Source organism: Puma concolor, chromosome F2, assembly GCF_028749965.1.
Source record: "Puma concolor isolate L17-30 chromosome F2, mPumCon1.1.hap2, whole genome shotgun sequence".
Lineage (NCBI taxonomy): Eukaryota > Metazoa > Chordata > Mammalia > Carnivora > Felidae > Puma > Puma concolor.
In genome coordinates this window covers 40,681,302-40,705,721 of record NC_141684.1, presented here as the reverse complement: position 1 = coordinate 40,705,721, position 24,420 = coordinate 40,681,302, and the positions used below count along the sequence as shown (strand labels likewise).

The window sequence follows — 24,420 nt, the reverse complement described above, 5'->3', positions numbered from 1 at the left end:
TAATTTCTGGTTAACTGAAGGTTTACTATTTAGGGTTAGTACATCTGTGCTGATGGCTCCGATTCACTTGACATGTTTAGCAACCAAAAGATCACTGTTTACTGAGTCGTGAGGCAACAGTGTCTAGTTGCCTGGGTGACAGGTGTGTGACAGTGCAATGAAGTATGGGGTCATAACATATGTAGATTCTAATCCATATGAACTTGTAGTTCTGGCTTTGCCGAGTTTCAGTTTTGTGCTCTCCCAAATTAAGATGACACAGGAGATGGTCTTCAGGGTTTTGGAATCCAGTGTATTGGGGTTTCGTTTTCGGTATTACCACTTGAAATCCACCTGACCTTGAGGAAATTTCTTATCATTTCTGACCTTGTGTTTTCAGTGTAAGACCGAGAATTATAATATTTTGCTTTTTGGTTATTTTGAAGATTAGCTTCAATAATGACTGAAAACTTCTAACGTGCTTTAAGCACATTTGATTCTCTTTCCTTCTAGCTTTAAATTTTGTGATTCTGGAATACATTCTACGTGCATAAATATGTATGCATATGTTTTTTTTGTTTCTCACTTGCATTTTGACCCCTGACACCAAAGGCCATGTATTTTCACAAATTTATGACCAGTTTATTTTTTACCAGGCAGGGTGTGATGCCGAATTATACTTTCTTTTCTGCCATCATCTGTTTCCTCAGTTACATTCAGCTAAAGCTCAAAAGAGACTTGCATATAAGTTGAAAATTTAGTTAAGACTTCATGAAAGCTTCATAAAACCTGACATAGTACTTGGGATTACCATTGTAAATGCTTACAGAAGGTCAGTATTGGAATCTTATGCTGTAAACCCTGATTTATCTGTTAGGTTTGCTAATGAATTAAAATCTTAATTTTATTTCTGCCCCGCTTTGAACTCATTTAGATAAGAGTGGTGAGTATTTTTATTTCATAATTTGGGCATCCCCCTGCCTTTTGAAAGTTCACATTAGGCTATTGCATTTTTATGTAAGACCTATCTTAGTACCTGTTTTCACTAACTGAAAGAAATCTGAAGAGAATTTTCGCTTTTACAAAACAAGGCAAGAAGTGAAAATACGTTGAGCGTTTGTTTTGTGGTGAGCCATTATGGAGGTGGCATGTACCCTAAGCATCAAGAAGGGCACTGCCAGTCTCCTTCCTGTGGAACTACACACAGCATCTTCACATCAAACCACTGCAGCTTTGAACTGTGTGAGCATCTGTGCTTTATCTTGATTCATTTTGTGTATCCATTAGCAAGATGTGTCCTAAGATACCAGAAAAGCCTAAGGGAGGTTATTTTTTGGGTCTGGGAATGCTCAAAGGTTTTCCCGTATAAATTACTGGTAATTGCTTCTTCGCTTTCTGCCACTTTGGCTTACGAAAGGTTTCATGGGAACTCTCTGCTTTCGGATAGCGGGAGGAAACTGTATTAGATTTGATTAGATTTTATAATGGTTCTGATTGGTTATTGAATGAAGTTTTATGTTTGGTAAGTCAATCAGTTAAGACTTAAATCATCTTGGCACATCGACCAAGAGCAAAGCTCTTTGCTGGTCTTGCAAGGTAAAAAAAGAAATTACGACATGATACCTACCTTTAAGCAACTATCATCTACCTTTTGATTATTTAGGGGAATTGAAGATGTATTGGGCCCATAGATAACATGTGCATTATATGTATCAGTCTGAATCTAGTTAGACATACCTAGCAATCAAAACTGCCAAAGAACTATATCTACAATTGAGAGGGATAAGAAGAACCCCTTGTCGAAGAGAAGTCACTGCTTTCCCAGAAAAGTAAAAACAAAACCTTCTTTGAAGTGGCATGATGTGTTGGAGAAAAATAATTCTATTCATGACCTGAAGACATTTGATGTTCAGATTTTTTTCTCTTTCCCCATCTGTTCTCTGAGGAAAGACATCTGGGTATTAAGATGTATGAAAGACACAAAGATTAAGAAATTGTTTAGAACCTGAATAATTTCTTGGTGTTTGTATCCAAGGGGAAAGAAACCTTACGTTTCATATAGTCTAATTTTCCATACTCTATAAACTTGGGGCTCTGACAGGTGAGAACTGGACTTTATGTGTTTGGCTAAGATCAAATCGTCTTAACTGATGAATGAAAGAGGTATAAAAGTGTCAGGATGATTTTTATTTTATTCTTTTGGACTCTGCCTTTTCATTATGTAACAATGGATTTAGAGCTGGAATTGACTTTTAAAGGGAAACCCATCAGTATTTGTACAATATCATATAGTTAGTGGTAGAGCTATATATTGGACCTAGGCCATCTGATTTGTTAGTATTTTTTTTTTTTTTTTTTACCATAAAACATTCCCTTTCTGGCTCCTTCTTCTCCTTCATTGTGCACATTAATGATTAGCATCTAATACACTTACTTCTGGACCATGGTTGGTACGTAAATGCAATATCAAATGGAACATACATTATATGTTATATGCTCTGAATCAGTGTGGTTAATGTGTTCTGTGCAAAATGAATAATTTAAAATGATGTTTAGATAATTTTTTAACTTGCAGCAAAACTTGTGCTCTGGTGGACTCGATTATTATCCACAAACATTTTGGCTAATTCAGGGAGGAGAACAGAAAGCACTAGGATTTGGAGATACCAGGGGCTGACGTAAATCCTAGGAAGATTGTGGAGACTTGTAGACAGAAAAGGAGATGAAAGTTTCTTGGAGATAAGAATCAAAACTAGAAGCAAAGTACTCATGAATTAATACCACATTTTATGGGATTAAAAAAAGCTGCTATGGTAGGTTGAGGGAAGAAGAGCGTTCCTTAGATTTTTATACTAAAAATATGTCAGTGCTTTCCTGGAAAAGAGAGGCTGAGGCACTTCTGATCCAGGTAGAAGTACTTTTTTGCTCAGTTCCTTTTGCTGGTGTTGGGCGTAGGGTCATCTTTTCTCCCAACATTTTTCTCTTGAAAACATTTTTGGTAAATCTTAGCATAATAACATAAATATATTTGCCTCATAGTTTTTCAGAAAATTAGTCTGTGGGGTGGTATTTTTAAGAAATGAATTTTATTAAAGGACACTAACATTGAAAATTACTACACAGACGTCCTACTATGTACTTAGAGCCATGATAGACACTTTCCATTCTTGTCTGTAATTGTCTCACAACTGCCAGGCGGTGTTTGCCACGACTGCATTTTATGTGGCCTAGCAGAAGTTAGATCCTCGTGTTTTGGGGGCTTTTTTTTTTTTTTTTTTTAGCTTTAAATAGCCCTGACATGATACTATTATCTTTCAAGAGAGCAGTGAAAGTATTTAAATGTATAACCAGTTTTTAATACGGTCTAACAGGTGTAGCTCAGAAAAATGAAGTGTCACACTTCATTTGCATTGGTTGTCCAAATACCCTAGATCACCCATATTCCTTTTTTTTTTTTTTAAGTTTATTTATTTATTTTGAGAGAGTAACCAGGGGAGGGGCAAAGAGAGAATCCCAAGCAGGCTCTATACCAGTAGCACTGAGCCCCACGTGGGGCTCGAACCCATCAAACCCACAAACGGTGAGATCATGACATGAGCTGAAACCACGAGTTGAACACTTAACTGACTGAGCCACCCAGGTGCCCCACCCATATTCTGATTTCTTTACCAACGTGGAGCTTATTGCTTTGATGGCTTCTCTCCATAAGCTTGTGTCTGGTAATGGGGGAACTAAGGAGTAGAATTCACAGGGTCTCTTTAAATTCTCAGCTCTGCCAGTGTCTGGCTGTGTGACCTTGGGCAGATTACTTAGTCTCTCTCTGCCTCAGTTTTCTCATCTGTAAAAAGGAGATTAGTCACAGTAGCCACCTCATGGTGATGCTGTGAGGATTAGTGAGTTCTTGCATGTCAAGCATTTAGAAGCGGGCCGCTGTGGAGTCAGCACTGGTCTCTGTTGATGCTGATTGAAATGGACGGCTGATTAGATGTGCTGATCAAAGAAGAGAGGATCCTCTTCGGAGGTTTTGAACCTGAGACTGAGAAAAATGATGGTGCCATGGACCAGATGGGAAAGAAAGAATAGGCTGATTTCTTTCTTTTTTCTTTTCTCAATGTGGCTATTGTGTTTTGGTGAAAAGAAAAGGTATTTTAGCCTCTCTAGCTCTTAGCTCTGGAGAGTGAGGGGCATGTTCTAGATCACTGACTCTCACCCCTTCCTGCTCATTAAACTCATCTGAGGAACTCTGGAAAGCTCTGTATGCCTGGGCCCCACCTGGGACATCAGAGTCCGTGGGGGGTGGGGCTCAGCTGGCTGTAAAAGCTCACCAGGTGATTCTAGCTTCCAGAAGGTTTGAGAACTACTGCTCTGGGTGCCTTCATGGACTCCTCCAGCTTAGAGGCAAATCTAGCAGGTAAGATTTTGTCTTCTTCTTCTTCTTAAGTTTATTTATTTTGAGAGAGAGTGAGAGAGAGAGAAGGAAAGCATGAGTGGGGGCAGGGCAGAGAGAGAGAGGGAGAGAGAGAATCCCAAGCAGGCTCCTTGCTGTTAGCTTAGAGCCCGATGTGGGGCTCCAACCCACGAACTGTGAGATCATGCCCTGAGCCGGGTTCAGATGCTTCACCAACTGAGTCACCCAGGCACCCCAAGATTTTGTCCTCTTAAACCATGTTTCCTATTGCTTGTGACCAAGCCCCATGGATTGCAGTGGCTTCCCAGGACTGCCCTGCTGCCCGTCACAGTCCAAAGCTGTATACAAGAGGATATGCTTGCTCCCTTCGGGATTCTTCCTTTTCTACTCTTCTCTTCAACATCTTTTTCTGTGGGCTCATACTTTTCTGATAGTTTATGTTCGTAGATTATGATACGTGCTCTTTACACAGAAGATTATATACGTATAAATTAAGTCTTTCTGAGGATGTCTTTAAAAAAAGGAAACATTTCCCTTTCCTTTCAAAAACTTTCCTTAGTGGAACAAAGGATGCTTGTCCTCCTGGCCTGGTTGCAGAAAAGCATGTTTGGTCAGCTTATTAGATTTGCCTGAGTTCATGCTTTGAACAGAGAGATTGTGTTTTCCTGATTGGGAATGTGTCCTAGAACTTGTCTGAAGTTACTGATCATGTATAAGCCCCACACACGTGTCTTAATGATGGTCCTTTTCTTCAGTTTATACTTTATTACTTCAGCTCAGCTACTTGGACCTCGTTCAAGTTGAATTAGTTCCATGGAACTCTACTGTTTCCGGGGTTGAAGTAGGGAAGAGCGAGTGCTTTTGGCTATCCTGTGAATAAGACGTCTGAGTTGTCTTTAGTTCTTGCTTCAGTAAAAAAGCAGCGGCCCATTATCTAATCTATTCATAGTTTACTTTGTTCAGATATCTAATTTGGGAACATGTTTGCCCTCACTCAATTCTGAAACACAATTTTCCATCCCTTGAATAAAGGGGGCTATCTTTAATTGACTCAGGAAAAAAAAAAACCTTGTTTAAGAATTCTAGAGTTTTCAAAGCTTTTAAAAATTGCTCTGCAGGATAACATTAAAGTACTCACCCTTTAGAAACTGCCACTCAACATGTATCTGTCCCACAATGGAGTTGGAAGGAGGATTATTCTGAGCAAGCTGTTAAAATAAACCATTTAGGGGCGCCTGGGTGGCGCAGTCGGTTAAGCGTCCGACTTCAGCCAGGTCACGATCTCGCGGTCCGTGAGTTCGAGCCCCGCGTCGGGCTCTGGGCTGATGGCTCAGAGCCTGGAGCCTGTTTCCGATTCTGTGTCTCCCTCTCTCTCTGCCCCTCCCCCGTTCATGCTCTGTCTCTCTCTGTCCCAAAAATAAAACGTTGAAAAAAAAAATTTAAAAATAAACCATTTGCTAGGATTCATATGCTTTTAAACCTAGTAAGTCTGTAATATCTAGAATGAAATTCAACATTGCTGGGTTTTTTTGGGGGGGGGGGGACAATCGGTGTAAATGTCTTTCCAAAGTATGAAACGTACATGTAGACTAATCTTAGAAATTAAGGGAGTGGAAATGTGAATTCTACCCCCCCAACCTTAGTGTGTCCCTGACACATAGATGTTGCAGAGCGCTGATATAATACAATTTGTACATAGAAGTGTTTGTTCTCATGGGGCGCCTGGGTGGCTTAGTCACTTAAGCTCAGGTTATGAGCTCATGGTTTGTGGGTTCAAGCCCTGCGTGCGGTTCTGTGCTGACAGTTCAAAGCCTGGAGCCTGCTTCAGATTCTGGGTCTCCCTCTCTCTCTGTCCCTCCCCAGCTCACGCTTTTCTCTCTCTTTCTCTGTCTCTCTCACAAATAGACATTAAAAAAAATTAAAGAAGTGTTTGTCCTCAGTGGAACTTGGAGTCTATCGGGAGAGTCATTAACCCAGGCATTAGGTCAGTTCTCTAAGTGTGGACAGGTCAGCAGTATCTGCATCACCTAGGAACTTGTTAGAAATGCAGCTTCAGGGCCTGACTCCAGACCGACTGAGTCAGAAATCTGAGAGTAGGACTCTGCTTTAAAAAGCCCACCGGGTGATTCTGTTGCATGCTACTAGAGATTGAGAGCTACTGAGAGTGGTTCCCACCCCTGCTGTCCCAGACACTATTGAATGAGAGCCCCTGCTTGTGGGGCCCGGATATCAGCGTTTTGTTTTTGTCTTTTTTTTTTTCTGAGCTGCCTTGGTGATTCTAATGTGCAGCCATGCTTGCGGGCCGCTGCATTAGGGCCTCGCTACTCAAAATGTGGACACCAGACCAGCATGAACATCACCTGGGAGCTTGTTAGAAATACAGAATCTCAACCCCACCTGAGACTACTGAACTGTAATTTGCATTTTAACAAGGCTTCCGGCGACTCATAAGCACATTAAAGTTGGTGAAAACAATATAGAAATAGTGAGTTTTCTTCCTAGAAGCCGGTTTTAGAATGCCCTTCATTTACAAGTTTTGTGAGGTAGGCAGCACAGCAGCTTTGTTTGGCTTCTGCCTGGTGTTGACTCAGGGAAGCTGGCATCGATCCGGGAGAGACAGTTGGCATGGTAGCTATTGCTAAAAGGACCTGGGACCCTCGGGTGTAACAACAGCCCGTAAGCCGTCATCAAGGGAGTGATGGCAGTTAAGACACTTGCAGGTGCTAGCAGCAAAAATCCCAACGCAGATTGGCATGAAGAAATCAAAAGAAACATTGTGGCTCAGGTAATGGGGGAAGTCCAGGAATGTGAATAAAGGAAAAGATAAATCTGTTTATCTTTGGCAGATTGGTAAGTGCTTTTCTTTTAAAATGTTTTCAGTGAAGTGGTTTGCATCTTTAACTGCTAAAGATTGTATAAATAGAGGCCTTTAGCACATCAAACAATGGTGAGTGCTACACAAAGGATGAATTGCTGTGTTTACCCTCTCATTTGCAAGATTTTGTTTCCTTCAAAAATATATATATATGTGTGTGTGTATATTATATACATATATATGCTATATATATATGTGTGTATATATATATATATATGTATCTTACTCATTACAGAGAGGATTTGAGGTGATTTCCATGACTGCATACCTTTTCCACAACCTTTAGAAGAAATTATATAAATGGTTGAATTATACTCCTGCAACCAGAGCTTTCTAAAAGCTTACCGTGTGATGTTTTTCGAAAAAAGTTTTAACAGTCTTAAATGATAGAAAAATAATACATGATATTCAAAATAACATGCTATTTCCAAGCTTCTCAACTGAATGCTTATTGTCCTTTTAATAAAAATGTGGACTGCAGGCACATTTGATGTAAATGAATTAAAAATTTCATTTGCCCAGAACTTTGTGTATTACATTAATATGATTTACCCAAAACACTATTGTTGGTTTAATAAATATTAAGAGAACATTTGTGAGTTGCCTCCTGGTGTTTGCTGTTTCTCTCCTTGGGCATTAACTACTCTTGTGAGTCTTTACCAGGCTGTTTTTGTTGTTTTGTGCCTTGAGGTATAATAGAGGCAGAGAACCTGGAAGATTCAAACAAATTCCATACCATCAACTATTTGCAGATGTGTTTAGTATTCATTCAGGAGAATTAGTCTATTTAATATAAAATTACTTTCTTTTAGTACTCTAGAAGTACAAGAGGTTCAGTTTTTATTTTACTGGAAATTTCAAAAACAGGAGTAAAAAGATTTTCTGGGGGTGCCTGGGTGGCTTAGTTGGTTGAGCATGTGGCTTCGGCTCAGGTCATGATGTCATGGTTCCTGAGTTTAAGCCCCGCATTGGGCTCCCTGCTGTCAGCGCGGAGCCTGCTTCGGATCCTTGTCCCCCTCTTCTCTCTGCCCCTTCCCTGCTTGTTCTTTCTTTCTCAAAAAAAAAAAAAAAAAAGAAAACAACAACAACAACAAAAAACTTTCTGGAAAGCATCATCATCGCGAAACACCAGGAAGATATAATGTAATGACTTACATTTGACCCTTTGTCTTCCTGGATCTTCCTTCTTTTGGACAATCAGGAATGGAAGGTGTGGAGGCTTTTAAAGGGGCAGATTTTGATTGAATGGAAGGAAGACCTTTCTAAAAAGTGGTCACAGAGGGAATAGACCACTTCAGAAGTAGCGAGGCCCCACACCTAGAGGTAATAAGCAAGCGTGTGTTTGGCTGTTTGACATCTTCAAAACCTCAGCTAGCTGGGAGGTTAGCTGATGTTTACAGCTTCCTACTAACCTTAGATTCTGTTGTTCTTACCGTATGTTGAAGTTGAAGGCTGAGCCACTTAAAATATATTTTGTTTCCTGTCCTGGTAACTTGGCCTGACTGAAACTAGACATCAGGTTTGGCCCTTGGTTGAAGGAGTATGGCATTCTGGGACAAACTTTCTGTAGACTAACCACAAAACCTCTCTTTGCCCAATTCAGGGGACCGTGTAATTATTGAAATTTGGTGTTCTCCAAACTTCAAGTGGCCCTGACAGGTACTTAATCAGGTGGAATAGCCAGCTTGACTGATGTGAGCCAGAGAGATGTGTACCTGGGAGGTAAAGTTGCAGTGGGTGGCCTTGAGGGGGTAGGAAGAGAGCCTCTAGAGGTGGAGAGGCAGAGGGTCTCTAAGGTCACAGGGAAAGGGGCTACTGGCAGAGGTTTGGGAGGTACCTTTGGCCTGCTAAGCATTCATTCTTCCACTGGTTTGCCACACCACACAGACCGACTGGTCGAGGGCAGTCATGTCGTGCCATGATCACACATGACCCATGGTTCCTAGCACAAAGCTTTCCTCGTGAGGCTCAAGCAGCCATTGTGAAAAAACAAGACTGAAACAAATGGTGCACAGGGACTCTGGGTTAGGAGCCATTTCTTTACCTCTTTTGCCCAAATAGCACGCACTGTGTGTTTCCTTCTTTATCCTGGGAGAAGCAAGGGAATAGCAGACAGGTAGCCAAAAGACTTGGATTCTTGCAGCTGGCCTTCCTCTCTGACTCTCGATTTCAGCTTAGGTCATGATCTCTTGGTTCCAGGGATCTAGCCCCTAGTCGGGCTCTGCACTGGCAGCACAGAGCCTGCTTGGGATTCTCTTTCTCTCTCTCTCTCCCCCCTCCCCCACCCCTCCTATGCACACACGTGCTCTCTCTCTCTTCTCAAAATAAACATTAAAAGAAAGAAAATTTCCCAAATGCCCATAAAATTGATGGGAAGAGTTATTATGAAGCAGGTGAAAAATGTGATCATGACCTGTGATCTGACCCCCCCCCCCCAATACCCCTAGTTTCCAGCTCATTAGCCCCAGGCTGCCAGAGGAAAGGAGCCTTTCCAGGCTGATGGGCCTAGTACAAAGTGCTGTCCTCACTCTGCCTGGATTTGAATTTTCTGGGTGGCAGTGGGATGGATTTGTTAAAAAGGCACATTCTTGGTTCTGACCTTAGTCCCTGTATTTGAATGTGGTCAAAATGTACCGAAGTTACAGAATAACTGCTCTGGCTGAGTGACCAGAAAGCTTGGACTAAGTTTCTGTGGACCCCACTTCTATGCTCATCTTTTGGTGCTTTTAGTTCCAGCTCTGAGGTCCTCTACAAAATGCAAAATTTGCCACTGAGCTCCGGATCAAGACCTACATTATTGGGAAAGCGGTCATTTCAAAAAAGTGCAGTTTATCTGGTCATGCAATAGGCTGAATGTCAAACAGTATCTTTTATGCTACTTGCAGTTAATGTACCTAATATTTAACAGCTCTCTTGAGATTTAACTCCCATGCTACAAAAAGTCACCCACTTAAAGTGTACTGTTGAGTGGATTTTAGTATTATCACAGAGGCATCGGTCACCACAGTCTAATTTTACAGCATTTTCATCATCCCCAAAAGAAACCCTGTATTCGTTAGCAGTCGCTTCTCATTCCAGTCCCCAGCAAGTCCTAGGCAGCTACCCACTTACCTTCTGTTTCTGTAGACCTGCTTATCCCAGACCTTCTGTGTGAACGGAATCCTCCAATGGTTGGTCTCCGTGACCAACTCTCTTCACTTAGCATGACGTTTTCAAGGTTCATCCACGTCTGAGCGTGTGTCAGGACTGCATTGCTCTTTATTGCTAAACCACACCCCCTTGTATGGATATGCCAAATTTTGTTTAGCCATTCGTCAGGTGATGGACATTTCGGTGGTTTCAACATTTTGGCCATTAGGAGTAATGCTGCTTTGATCATTCACGTACAAGTTTTTTGTGTGGATGTATGTTTTCGTTTCCCTTAGGTCATGTGGTAACTCCATGTGGAACATTTTGAAGAGCTGCCAAACTTTTCCAAAGTGTCTGTAACATTTTACGTTCCCGCCACAGTGCACAAGGCTTCCAGTCTGTCTACATCCTTGCTCATGCTTGTTACTGTCTGTCCTTTTGCTTATAGTCATTCTGGTGGGTGTGAAGCTGTATCTCATTGTGGTTTTGCACTTACCTAATGACTAATGATGTTGAGCATCTTTTTGTGTTCCTATTACCCATTTGTGTTTCCTCTTTGGAGAAAGGTCTTTTTAAATCCTTTGTTTTAAAATTGGGTTATTTATCTTCTCACTGAATTTTAAGAGTTCTTTATATGCTCTTAATAGAAGTCCCTTATCAGACAATTCATTGATATTTTCTCCCATTCTGTGGGTTGTGTTTTCATTCTTTTGATAGTGTCCTTTGAAGCACAGAAGTTTTCAATTCCTATCAAGTCCTATTTATCAATTTTTTTTTCTTCTGTTGCTTTTGGTGTTATATGTAAGAAACTATTGCCTAACTGAAGGTTGCAAAGAGTTATTCCTGTGTGTTCTTCGAAGAGTTTTGTGGTTTTTAGCTATTACATTTAGGTTTATGATTCAGTTTGAATTTTTGCATATGTTGTGGAATGAATGTTCATTTTTTTTTTTTGCATGTGTTATTTAGTTGTCCCAACACGTTTTGTTACAAACGCTGTTCTTTGCCCCGATTGTATGGTCTTGGCGCCCTTGGTGAAAATCATAAATGTAAGGATTTGACCATAAATGTAAGGATTGACCATAAATGTAAGGATTTATTTCTGGAGTCTCAATTTTATTCCACTTATTTATTTACGTGTGTGTGTGTGTGTGTGTGTGTGTGTATGTACACAAACACAAGGGCATGTTAAACTTGGTTGTGAATGCTGTCTTTCCTTTGGCTTCAATTTAGGCGGAGAGGAAATGGAACAAAATTTAAAAAGTAGGAATTTCAGATATTAACTACATAAGGAGACTTGGCCATGAGGTCCCTCAAGCCTCTGTTGAGTCCACTTGCCAGGGATACAGAGAGTAGGTAGCCGGGTGGTTGGTATGCTTCTCTTTTTATTCCTTTCTCCCCCTTCCTCCTGAAGTGGAATATGTTGTGGAATGTTTTGGAGTGGGGCACATTTTAGATCTGTGGTCTTGGCTTAGCCTTGCCGGTCAGGACTTGGTTAAGTGATCGTCAGGAGATCTGAATCTCCTTCACCCTGCATGTGGATTCTTGGGCCTGAAGCCTTTGGCTGTAAAATGAAAGAGCTTGACTAGATTCTAATGCTTCTCCCCCAATACCCCAATCAACTTGAAATTCTGTGATTTGTGTGCCTGGCCAGCCCCTAAAAAGTGGTACATCTCCTCATTGTCCTCTGTACATAAAACCAAAGGAATAAAGACCCCTTATTACTTTTACTCCTATTTTCCTGCTGATTCTGGTGGGAAGAGGCTGGGAAACAAACAAATAGTGGGAATGAGTGACTAGCCCTCCTGTTATTTAGTGTAATGGTATAAAAAGCCTAGTCATGTGCTCTTAATGTTTCTTGGTTATCTTAATGTTTAAAGACGGAATGCATGACATAGCAAAAGGAAAACACAAGATTTTGCTGTATGCAGTATGCTTCTGCCTTGTGGATATAGTTGGAGAGACTGCCTTACCTTGAGAGCAGTTAACTACAGATAAAGAGTGAAACTTACTTCAGAAATGTCTTAATTTTATTCTTGGGTTCCTGGGAATTTAGAAATATAGGCTTTTAATTATTCACAGCTGGTGCATGAATAGAGTGGTAATAATAATTAGGAATAAAATGGCTCACCTCTTAAGCTGTTAGTTTTAATCCCTTAAATTTTTTTGATCTGAAGTCTTGAAGTCTGGCAAAGTCTTGAAGTCTGGCAGAGTCTTCAAATGGAATATTTGGAGGAGGTCCATCCTAGGTTTTGGTCAGGAAGTATGCAAATCTGCCTTGTCTTGCTAATTTGTTACAAGGGTTTTGATGGTTTGATTTTCATGCCTTCCAACGAAAAGCACACGTCACACAAAGCTAACCCACACTTAACAGAATTTATCTGGACATCCTCACTGCAGACCCCCATTAGGCAGAGACCAGAAAGAAGTACCATCAGCCTGCATCAAAGTATATGGGGCACTTGTAGCTTCCGATGTGGTCCTCCGCAGCAGGACCATTTCTGCTGGAGGAACTTGGGCTTGTTAGGGGAGAGAGCCTTAGCTTTAAAGGCTCTTGCGAATGGAGGCTGAACCAGGTGCTGCCCTCACAACTTCCTTGGGATAAGAAGAACTCTTTCAATTCTGATAGTAGTCTTAAAAATCATAAAGCTGATAAAACAAGATATTTACAACCCCCTTTTTATAAAATCCTCAGATTCTAAAGTATTAATACAGTTTATTGGAAGAGTTTACTTCCCATGGTTTCTTAATGTTTCATCAGAGACATGTTTCAAAATGATCAATATTTATTAGAGAGTAAGTATAAAAAATAGCATGTGTTCTTGAAGAATGATTTGGATTGAAGTTGTATTCTGAGAAATTTTAAAACAGCACAATAGATGTTTTCTTTTTAATGTTTACTTATTTTGAGAGAGAGAGAGAGGGGGGGAGAGAGAGAGAGAGAGAGCAAGCAGGGGAGAGGCGGAGAGGGGGAGACACAGAATCTAAAGCAGGCTCCAAGCTCTGACTTGTCAGCACAGAGCCTGATGCGGGGCTCGAACTCACGAACCACAAGATCATGACCTGAGCCAAAGTCAGACGCTTAACTGACTGAGCCACCCAGGTGCCCCAACAAAATAGATGTCTTATGAGAACATGTAATTGTATCAAATTATTACCTTGGCTACTTGGGGAGAAGAAAAGCTCAACTTTATATTTCTTATGTCAAGTTTTTGATCGCAATTAACTTTGCATTATTTTAGAAGTAGTCGTATAACCTTATTTGTGTGAACAAATTGGTACTTTTCCTAACTAATGCTGGCCGCTAATTTGGCTGTTAGTAAATAGTTATTAACTGAAACTAAGTGATTCTCCTAATACATCATCTTTACCTTTCTCCCCGGACTTCCTGGAACAAGATGACTTTTGTCAGGTATAGTTGATAGAAGAATCCTGCCAGGGAGACTTTGCATTGACAACCTTTTTACACTTGGAAGCACACCTTGTAAAAAGCTCTCTTGAATCACAAGTAGAACCCATTTTACGAGGTTAACCTGTTTAAGTCACCTTATATTTCCAGGAAAACAAGATAGAATTATTTTTACTTTAGGGCCATGGCCCTTCAGTGAAGAGAGGCTGTGACTTCATGGAAACACTAATCAGTATTAGAAATTAGTGTGATATCTATAAATTCAGCAGTTTCCAAATGGGGGGTTTTTGCTACTTTCCTCACTTTTGCAATTTCATGAAATCTTGTTTGTCAGAGTGAACAGAGGAGCAGTAATAATTCCACTAATAAGGAGTTCTCTATCCCTGCCCCTCAAAGAGCCTCCTTTCCCATCCCAGACTGTTTATATATGATCAGCATGTGGACACCGTGCATGCTTATGTTTTAAGTATTTGCTTCTGGAGAGCCAGCTTGGAAAAGCAAAACAGAAAAATCCATTGGCGTTTTGAGAGTTGAATCCGCAGAAGATGTTGTTTGCAATGTGCCGAAAACATAAGGTCCAAACAGCCGGAACAGGCCTGGTGCCAGGCAATTTCACTGTGAGAGAAAGAGGAGGTCTGAAGCAGTCCTTTTAGGATTATCTCCAACTCAGCAGCTGCTGTCTGAGTTTGATTATGCACATCCTGCTCTGGGAGACCTGCATTAACCCTCGGGGCCCCTGGGGAACATCAGGGCTGTCTTTTCAACAAAAGACTCTTCCCTTGGACACCCAAGGGCAAAAGCCAAAACAGTATGGAGGTTAAAAGAAGGTGGAGCTTTTGAAGATTGAATTTGAGAGAACAATCTAGGAAGAAGGCTGTAGAATTTTGGGCTTGCAAGTGCCTTTTAAGTAAGACCCTTTAATTTTACTGATGGGGAAGCAAAGGTGAAGCTGAGTGACTTTGCCCAAAGAGAACTAGTCGGAACCAAAATTCAGGACTCCTCATTCTCTGGTTAGAGCTGTTCTACATCCTACCACATTCTTGATGACCCAATTCTCATGTCAATACAAACCCTACCCTTTTGAAAACTGAGGACGAAAGGGAAGAAACTTTAAAAAAAGCATTTTGGAATTCTGTATTAACCACCTTTTATAGACTGTCCAGGCATATTCAGGTTTTCTTTCCAAGCAGTAGTGTTTTATCATTGTGTAAGTCTTAGGTGAGCAGCAAATACATTATTCCAGTAAATTCTGTGCATGATTCTTAAATCATGTTGGGAGGTGTTGGGAGGCAGAACAAGCATATTGGAGAGAGGTGTTGGGAGGGAAAACTGGAAATGGGAAGACCGCTCTGGAAACTAGGAAGGATGTTGGTGTAATGAATCTTTTGTTCAACTATGGCGGTCTGGAGCAGGGCTGCAGGCTCTGAAGATTTATGGCCTCCAGTCTGGAGAAGGTAGGTGGGCTCACATTATCTGTGTTGAGGAGCCTGTGTGGGGTCTTTGAGCCTAAGGTTGTCCAGGTAACAGAAGGCTTTGTCAAAGAAGATGGCCATCTCACATTCTTTGAGAGTAATGTGTTGCTGTTTATTCCACGTCTGTGTTGGGAATTGAAAATTTTCCCTGCTTTGTGGTCAATAGGATCCCCAGTTTTCTTCCTTTTAAAGGCTGGGAACATAATTTCTCTTGGAAAAGAATACGTTAAATCCAAGGATATCACCCAAATGGGGGAAGCGCTCTTGCCAGTTGAGCTGAGTTGTTTGATATAATGGAACTATTTACCATTGCTGACCTAAAAGGTATTGATTAAGCAAGAGAGAAAAATCATGATGCTCTTACTCATTCAAATTCCAAGTGAATCTGGAATCTGTTGTTACATGTTTTAACAGTGGGATTTTTTTTTTTCTTAATAGCAGTGTTTTTAATTGCTTTATTCATCTTCAAAGGTGTGAGCTGAGTGTCCTTCTGTGTCCCCCATCCTTTCTACGAAGCTTGAAAGAAAATGTTACATTTTGGATACTCTTTTGAGATATGGTGAATGTCTTTGTCTGCATTTATTCCTCTTCTAAGATTTTGGTGACCTCTAGCTGTAAATAAAGGGGAAAAGAGAGGTCTGGAGCACACAGAAGGAGACCTCTCAAACAGGCAGTTGTAAGAGTTCTTTCAGAGCTGTGCTTTGGGTAATATTTTTTTATTCAGTGGCCTAATTAGGATATACCCATGTCTGCTTAGTGACTGAGCTTTTCGAAGTACTGTTGGCCTCAGTCTTTCAAGTGTTGACCAGATACTTTTACCCTCTCCTCTGGCGGGACGAGTTTGCGCAGAAGGGAAAGCTACTGTTGTTTTTGTTCTTCACCAAAGACCAACTTTTTGGATACCTTTGGAGAAGGTATCAAAAGGTGGTTGGTTAATCCTTTCCTCCTTTGTTTCCCTTAATGGAGGATAGCAGTGGCTCTTTGCCCCCATTGAGAAACACTGTGTCAATGCCGTTAGAATGTTGTAATGATGTCAAAAGAAGTAACTAAAGTGATTTTTCTCTGTAAGAAGTTATTGCAATTTATATGACCTATTATAAAACTTTTTGGAGAGCCCTTTGGACAGCTGTGGCTGGGAGAATAGATTAAGGACCTGTGATCTGTGTTTATTTCATAGTTATGAAGGTGTGCAATTGGATGTTTAGCAAAATGGGCCGTTTCAGGATATAGGGTGTAAGATAAATCCTCTGTGTGTACTGCTTCCAAATCCTCACCTTGACCAGAAGTAACAGTCTTCAGGTGGTAGCTTTCTCTAGGCAGAGGATCTATAGGTCTGTTTCTGGATTAGTTTTACACAAATGAAGTTCTCTCCTGCTGTTCTTGCCTGGGATTGGAATTTTTCCTTTTCACTGCTTGTCACTTGGCGTTTGAATGGAAATATGTCCTTCCTTTCAGAGCCAGAAGATTCTGGTTAATTCATCAGGAAAAATTTCTCCGTGGAGTTATTAATTCAGCTTCTCCATAGTATAGGGCTCACACTACAGTGATAAACCTCTGAATTTGAAATCTCTTCTAACTATGTTTTTTCCTTCAAAAAAAGAAAAGAAAGAAAGCATACAATGCATTTCTGAGCAGCTAAAAATCCCACATTGTATAGCACTGTCATTCTTTATAATCTCTTTTTAGAAGATTTGGTGGTGTTTTGCTGCTTGAGCTCAACTACGTTAACATGAAGTTTTAGGCTTTTGAAGTGTAGAAGTGGTTCAGGATTAATAACCGGAAGACCCTTTAGATTCTCTTGAAGAAGAAAGATGAATATCTGGTGAATATACATGAATATCACATATTTGAAAATGTTATTTATGAATGTGCCTTGTGAGTTAGGCTTGCCCTGGTGGGCTGGGCCTCTTCCAGGGGGAGTGTTTGGACTCCAAGGTGCTTTGAGAGAGGAGTCTTTCATTCTTGGCATTCTGGGGGAGATTTACATCTGTAAGCCGGATAAAAATATGTGGAAAGGTGATTAGTTTAATTGGCCCAGTGTTATAATTATCCAGTAGGAGGTGACTGTGGGATGGCTATTATAGTCCAAAATGCCTGGTAGGAAGGGGAGGAGACTCATTGAGAGAACACCAGCAACATTATAAATGTGGTTTAAACGTGCACTCAGTAACAAATTACCGCATAAGAAGGTAAGAGGAGTTCTTAACTATTTGGGACAAGAATCTATCCCCACAAAGAGGTGGGCTTTTTTTCAAGGATAATTGTGGGGGGAATTCTAGTGATTTCTCTTTCCTTAAAATAGTAACAGGATTTAGGGGAAGTAAAGTCACTTGAAGTGTTTGTAACATTAAGACCATCATTCTACAGTTGTCGCTCCACTCAGGGTGGCCACAATGGTGGTGGTGTCTTAGCCTCTTTCAGAAAAAAAGCCCAGTGCAGGGTCATGTTATAAAGTGGAGTATTTTTCTTTGACATCAAAGGGCGGGGAATGTTCTGCAGACAGTGAGCTAAGAAGTAGGGAGCAGGCATTCAGTACTTGTGTCGGGAAACTATGTGTGGAATGTCATAGTTCATGGACCAGGGACCCTGAAGTGAATCCAGGTGCCTGCTGGTGCTGTTTTCCTGGAGCAAAATGACTGTAGGCAGAAATTGCAGCCAGATGAACCAAAAATAAAATTGATGGCTTTATTGGACATTCTTTTCATGAAATCTAACTTTCTCATGTGCACATATATCACTCTGGGGATGTCATTATACATGGCTGACCTTTTGTTTGGGGGAGCTGCTGTTCACTGTGCAGCTCCACTCAGCTCGGCTTTGATTCTGGCCCACATCTGTTGAACATGTGAAATGATGTGTGTGTGTGTGTGTGTGTGTGTGTGTGTGTGTGTGTGTGTGTGTAAATTTTCCCCCCTCTGAAGCACACTGACAACTGACTAAAAAGATTTAATGAAAACCAGTCAGAACTAATTTCAGTTAGATATTCCAGCCTAGGGTATTAGCTCTTTTGGTTTCAGATGTAGAAGTTATAGCTTCCTTAAAAGTCATGGTTGAAGGCAGGAAGTCTCCTTGGACCGGGAACTGGGTTTCTTTGTCTTAGCTTGCCCCACTGCTGCCCCGGGTTAATGATTGCAGGGTGGCTGGGAATAATGAACCAGTGCCGCAAAGCTTGTTATCAACACGCTTGAGTGATACTTAAAAATCTTTCCTCTTCCATCTTCCCCCTTTCCCATAGAAGTCAGAGCACTGCTGTGGTTACACCTCATAAATACTGCAGACCCCATTGGGCTATCGAATGGGACCTAATGTAGTGTCATTTCTGCACTTCAGTGGGTGGTTCTTATTTTTGTGTGGTTTACTGCTCAATCTTGCAACGATGTGATGTTTGAGAACTTTCTAACAATTATTGTTCTTTTATGGAACCAGAATTTGAGTGAGACAAGACTTTGACCATTATTTAACAGGCCACCTAGATTTCCATATGAGCTTTAGAGGACATGTCTAAGACCATACCCTACTGGATCCCCAGATCCTTTTTTTTTCCCCCTTGTTTTTTCTTTTTTTTAATCCGAGGTTACTCCTAAGCCTTCTGAATCTGCTGGGGGAGTTGTGGGACTGGCCTCTGGCCTGAAGGGGAGAGACAGGTATCCTTTGAGAAGGTGGTGACTCCATACAACAGTCTTTTCCTGAAGGTTGGGTGACTGCAGTTCTAATACTTGGGCCTGTTTTGGATGTCAGAGTCATATTCTTCATTTTTGGTGACTGCTGCTGATTATTGGCATCGACCCATCCACGATTTATCTCAGCAGCTAGTATGATGCCTGAGCTACGGTAGATGCTCAGTAAATATTGGTTGACTGAATGTAACCTCCAGGGGTAGAGAGGGAGGCCTGGTGACATGTGGGGAGAATGACCATGCTTGGGGATAGGTTCACGAGTTTTACTATTTCTGCTTCTGATGTGTTGGAACCCACCCTCTACAGCAATAGAGGCAAGACTCTAATAGCATAAATACCACTAGAATCATTCTGTTTTCCATTACTGTCGTCCCTGTCACTGCTTGTCTGCCACAGGAGAGTCCTAACTGTTCTCTCTGCCTCTGTCAGTGCTTTAACACTAATCCAGCTGTCCAGCTCTCATCGTTGTCTTTATCCTTCTAAGACAGAAATCTGATCAGGGCACTCTCCTACTTAAATGCCCTGCCATGGCTCCCTGTTGCTTCCGATAAAATCCATACTTTGTTAGTGGGTCACACAGGGCCCCGTGTGGTCAGGTCCTGCATGCTTCTGCAGCATCAAACCCCAAAGTCTCTCTGCACCCTGTATGTAGTGTGCGCAGCCCTGCCGGCTGGTCAAGCGGGGGCTCTAATCTACTAGGTGGATTTAGAGTCCTGGGGTTTTAAAACCAGGGGATTTTAGAACTTGCATTGAATGTTTGGAACAGGAGTGGAATAATTCATGTTAAGTAACCAGGGAAAATTGAGATGTTAAGAGATCCTTCAAAAATCAGTTTAATAAAAAGTTTGTTTTTCAACTGATTCTATAGTTCATCTGGAAGAATACATGTGTGTGTATAGGTTCATACACACACACACACACACACACATATATGTGTGTATATGTATATACACACACACACACATTTTAATTTGGAGAAAGAATGAGGCAAAGATGTGTACCACTGGAGATTAAAACATATTATAAAGCCATAATAATAAAAGATGATGGGAGTGTAAAAAATATACAATCAGACAAAATAGCACGTCTCAAATCCTCAGTGTATAGAATAATAGGTGATAAGTCATTGGGGGAAAGGTACAGATTATTTGGTAAAGAAGGTTGTAAAATTGAATACCATAAAAAAAAAAATCTTGCCTCAGGTCATATGCCAAAATATCAGTAATGTGAATTGGAGTTAAGTATGTTTTTATCTTTATTTTTATTATATTTTCCTTTTTAACATTTATTTATTTTTGAGAGCGCGTGCGCGTGAGCATGAGTGGGGGAGGGGCGTAGAGAGACACACACAGAATCTGAAGCAGGCTCCAGGCTCTGAGCTGTCAGCACAGAGCCCTATGTGGGACTTGAACCCATGGACTAGGAGGTCATGACCTGAGCCGAAGTCACACGCTTAACCGACTGAGCCACCCAGGCATCCCTATAATTTACTACTCTTAATTATACGTGTCTCCATATACAGTAATGGCAAAGAGATAAACCTTTGGGGAAAGCATGCCTTATCAAGGGGATTTATGATCCTTAATATCCTAGACCATATGAGGTATCCTGTGTAAGAGACAAGCTGTGTTAGACTCCAGCTTCTGAAATGCTCAAATTATAATTCACAATGTGACTTTGAACAAGATACTCTCTGGGCCTTGATGTCCTCATGTGTAAAAAGAGAGAGTTGGGTTAGATCAGTTTACTGGGCTAGATTCCAGTTTACTCACTGGGATACCCTTGCACACTGTGCCAAGATTCAGATGCTCCTTGGCCCTTAGGGTAGCTGGATGGAGCCTAGGGGTAGCTGGTGAGAGCATGGGGAGGAGGCCACAGATCTATCACCTCTGGCCAAGAACAGCCATTTGTTTCCCCCAGGGAGTTGTGCAAATAGTACCACAAATCACACTTAATGTTTGAAGCCTGTATGAGGTGAGTTGCTTTAAATTCAAGAGGTGAAAACTAGGTGGAAAAGGAGATAATTTAAAATATAATGGACCTCTCATCTTTCCCACTCAATATTCAATAGCCATATTAAAAAATGAATAGAAGAAAATACATCAAAATGTTATCAGTAAGGGGGGGCCTGTGTGGCTCAGTGGATTGAGCATCGGACTGATGAGTTTGGCTCAGGTCATGACCCTCGCAGGCCCTGTGCTGAGTATGGAGCCTGCTTAAGATTCTTTCCCTCTCCCCTGCTCACATACTCTTTCTCTCTCTCTTAAAAAAAAAAAAAAAAAAAATTATCAGTAATTACAGTAATCACTAACCTGGTGGGCTTATGGGTAATTTTTATTTTCTTATTTTCTTTATTTATTTTCTTTATTTTCTTATTTATTTTATTCTTATTATTTCTTATTTATTTTCTTATTTCTTATCCTATATCTTTCAGATTTACTAGGTTAAGAGTGGGTTAAGTTTAAAATAAGACTTGTAATTGAAAACCTCACTTGTAGCCATATTCAGAACTCCATGAGTGATCACTGTGGCTGTCAGTGTTAAGATTCTAACAAAAATAAAATGCCAAACCTGGACTTACTTCTCATGTAAATATCCTGGGGCACTTTCATACCCTGGTTTCTTGCCCAGTGCTTATTTTCAAGGCTGCTTTAAGATCAGCAGTAACCTTTGAGCAGAAAGCCTATCTGTAGAGTGTGTTAGAAGCCTTCTCCTTACTCAGAATACCTTATCTCCAAAGTTGTCTTCCTCCCAGGTTTTCTTCCCAAATGCTTTCTTCCCTCTTTTCCCCTTCCCAGTGATCCCTCCAATCAGGGAATAATCCTTCTTTCTTTGTTCTCCTTGATCCCCAGGGTGTATAGAGTTAGATGTCCCTTGTGCCCTCTTAGCTAAGCGACAGAGATTCTGTTTTTAATTTGTCCCTTATGTACCACCCTTCTATTTCCAGTATTGTTTTTTCCTCTCCCAGGTTCCTCTTGCTTATTTGCATCTTTCTGGTAATGAGTTGCCTACAACTTTCAGACTTGTAAGGGGAAGGTGGGGGGCAGTGGTGAGAGCAGGGAGTGTGGGCTTTTTTTCCTCCCTTTTGTTGGTTGCTTTACTCTGTGGATAAACACTATACACAGTAAAGGTGTTTAAACCCTATTTTTTTCTGGCTTCTCAAACTGGTACTTTTCATTGACTGTAAACATTTTAAGTGTCTAAAACCTATGATTGTTTTGTGTAGATAGTGGAGGTAGTGGACACATGGGGAATTACAAGTGCCATTATAATTCTTTAGCAAAATTTTAGAGTGATTAATAGTGAGGCCAGCATAAATAATGATGTATGGTCATTATTTATAAAAGTTAGAATATACTCTGGTGTTTGTATTAAAACTATGCTGAATACAGATAACTTTCTTTTATATAATATCTTAGGATCTTGTAGTGTGCCTTGACATTCTGAATATAGATATTAACTAAGTTATTAAGTAATAGAAATTTGTAATTGGTAGAATGCTAGTAAACGACATTGTAATTATAGATTTAATTTTTATAGTAATGTTGATTTCTTATAGTGGTGCCAGGGCAGTTTGAGCCATTGTGACAAATTTGTTGAGTGCCTCCTAATTATAAAGTATGCTCTGCAGTGTAGATGATAGAATCACCTAGTTGGCCCAGGCAGTAGCTCCGACTTAAAATTACAGAGTTACAGAATGTCTGAATTAGCATGGACCTTGTGTCCCTCTCATCTAGTGCTTCCCAGCCATTTTCCCATCATGGTGTACCTTGAAAAGGTTTGCATAGCTAACTGTGGGGACAACAAATGACCTCTTTTGGCTGAAGGTGATGGATCTGGGCCTCCATTGGGGGCTCTGCCCAGCTGCCTTGAGGGCCAAGGGCCGTCAGAATCTTGGTGCAGCTGGGAAACTGTAACCTAATCTAACCCTCCCGATTTATAAGTGAGACACCTCTGTGTTTACACAGGAGATCCAGAGAGATAAAGTAGCTTGTTCAAGGTTACATAATGAATTAGCGATGTTATAGTAGTTAGAATTTGAGCATTTCAGAAACTTGTGTCTCAGTAGGACTTTCTTTTACATCGGATGCCTCATTGTGGTCTTCTTCCAGGACATTAAGAACCATAAAAACATTTTATGGGGCATATTTTCCCAGAAGGTTTATCTCTTTGGCATGTTTTATACAGAGACGTATATGATTAAGAGTCGAAAATTATATATTTCTTTCGCACAACCTGAAGACTAAAAGGTTGTTTTTCAACAACAACAAAACTAAGGTCACGAAACTAAAAACAGCCTAGTGTTTGTAAAAAACAACCAAATATTTACACAAATCAAGAATGTGCTCAAGGTATAAAACCTGTACGCTTGGGAATTGTCTTGCTTTTCAAACTCACTGTTTAAATTCCTTAAGAACACTAGGAAACTGGTTGTCTGGCATGGTTTTATCATTGAGTTCTCGTAAGTTCTCTATCTACCCCATGATATGATTTACCAGTTCTATGTAATGGTAGCCTGGTTCAGTCTTACATACATCCATGTGTTATCCTTCACTTGATCATTCCTATCCATAACTGTGGCAGACCTAGTTCTGCCTCTGAGAGACGGATGCATACTGGAACATGGCATCTTGCCTTCGGTTCCTTGACTGAACTACAAACTCTACCAGTTAAGTATTACATTTAGGCAGCTTTATGAAACCTAGGAATGGCTTTTTCATGCAGCTTAAAGGCATGATGTCGAATGGCAAAACGCAAACAGTAATGATTTGTGTTTGTCAACCAGGAGCATTTATGGAAATGTCCATGAGGAGTACTGCAGTAATCTGATGATATGGACTTGCCCCTTGAGAAATTTAATTTATGGGTGAGAAATTTGAAAATAGAATGGCTTATTCCAGCTTTCTCATTTTGTTTCTTCATTTAATTTCCCTCTCTCAGAGGCAGAACTGGGTCTGCCACAGCTATGGATAGGAATGATCAAGTGAAGGATAATTCTTCACTGAACTCTGAAACATGGATGCTCCCAGCTAAAGGTTGCATTAATGGCTCAGTGCTATTTCTTGAGTATCTGCTGGATGGGGGACACCATCACATTTAAGTGCCTTGCGTATGCGTGGCAGGGCTTTAGATGATGTGGATGCAGCAGTGACATAGGTACAGTCCTGGCTTCACGGAGCTTGTGCTCAATCTCTGTGGATACTCTGAGAAATATGAAGATGTACCAAGTCAGGAGGGAATCCTGGCTTCTGGGAGCTTGCTTTAAGATTGATTACCTATGAGCTTTCCCTCCGTGGTGATTAGACAAAGAGTCTGATGTTGGTCAGAATACTGGAAACCTGACTGTGTGTTGTGTTTTTGAAAAGCTCTTAAGACCTCAGTCTTCCTCACTGAGGAATTTTATACCAGAATCTTCAGTAGCCAGTCCAAGCTGACCGTGGCAGTCTGTAATAAAAGAGCTAGTTAATCAAATA

General features: G+C 40.8%; 1 protein-coding gene across 2 annotated transcripts in view; it reads left to right on the top strand.

Annotated features, from left to right (window-relative positions):
• SDC2 (syndecan 2) overlaps positions 1 to 24,420 on the top strand; it is a 101,897-nt gene that overhangs the window by 9,751 nt on the left and 67,726 nt on the right. Inside the window, exon 1 of one of the 2 annotated variants that reach the window (XM_086695269.1) lies at positions 17,399 to 17,458. The exons of the other annotated variant lie outside the window; for it this stretch is intronic. Coding sequence (XP_086551395.1) covers positions 17,414 to 17,458 — 45 coding nt within the window. The 5' untranslated portion in view covers positions 17,399 to 17,413. Of the gene's footprint in view, positions 1 to 17,398; positions 17,459 to 24,420 lie in introns of those variants that run through there. 2 annotated transcript variants of the gene reach the window in all.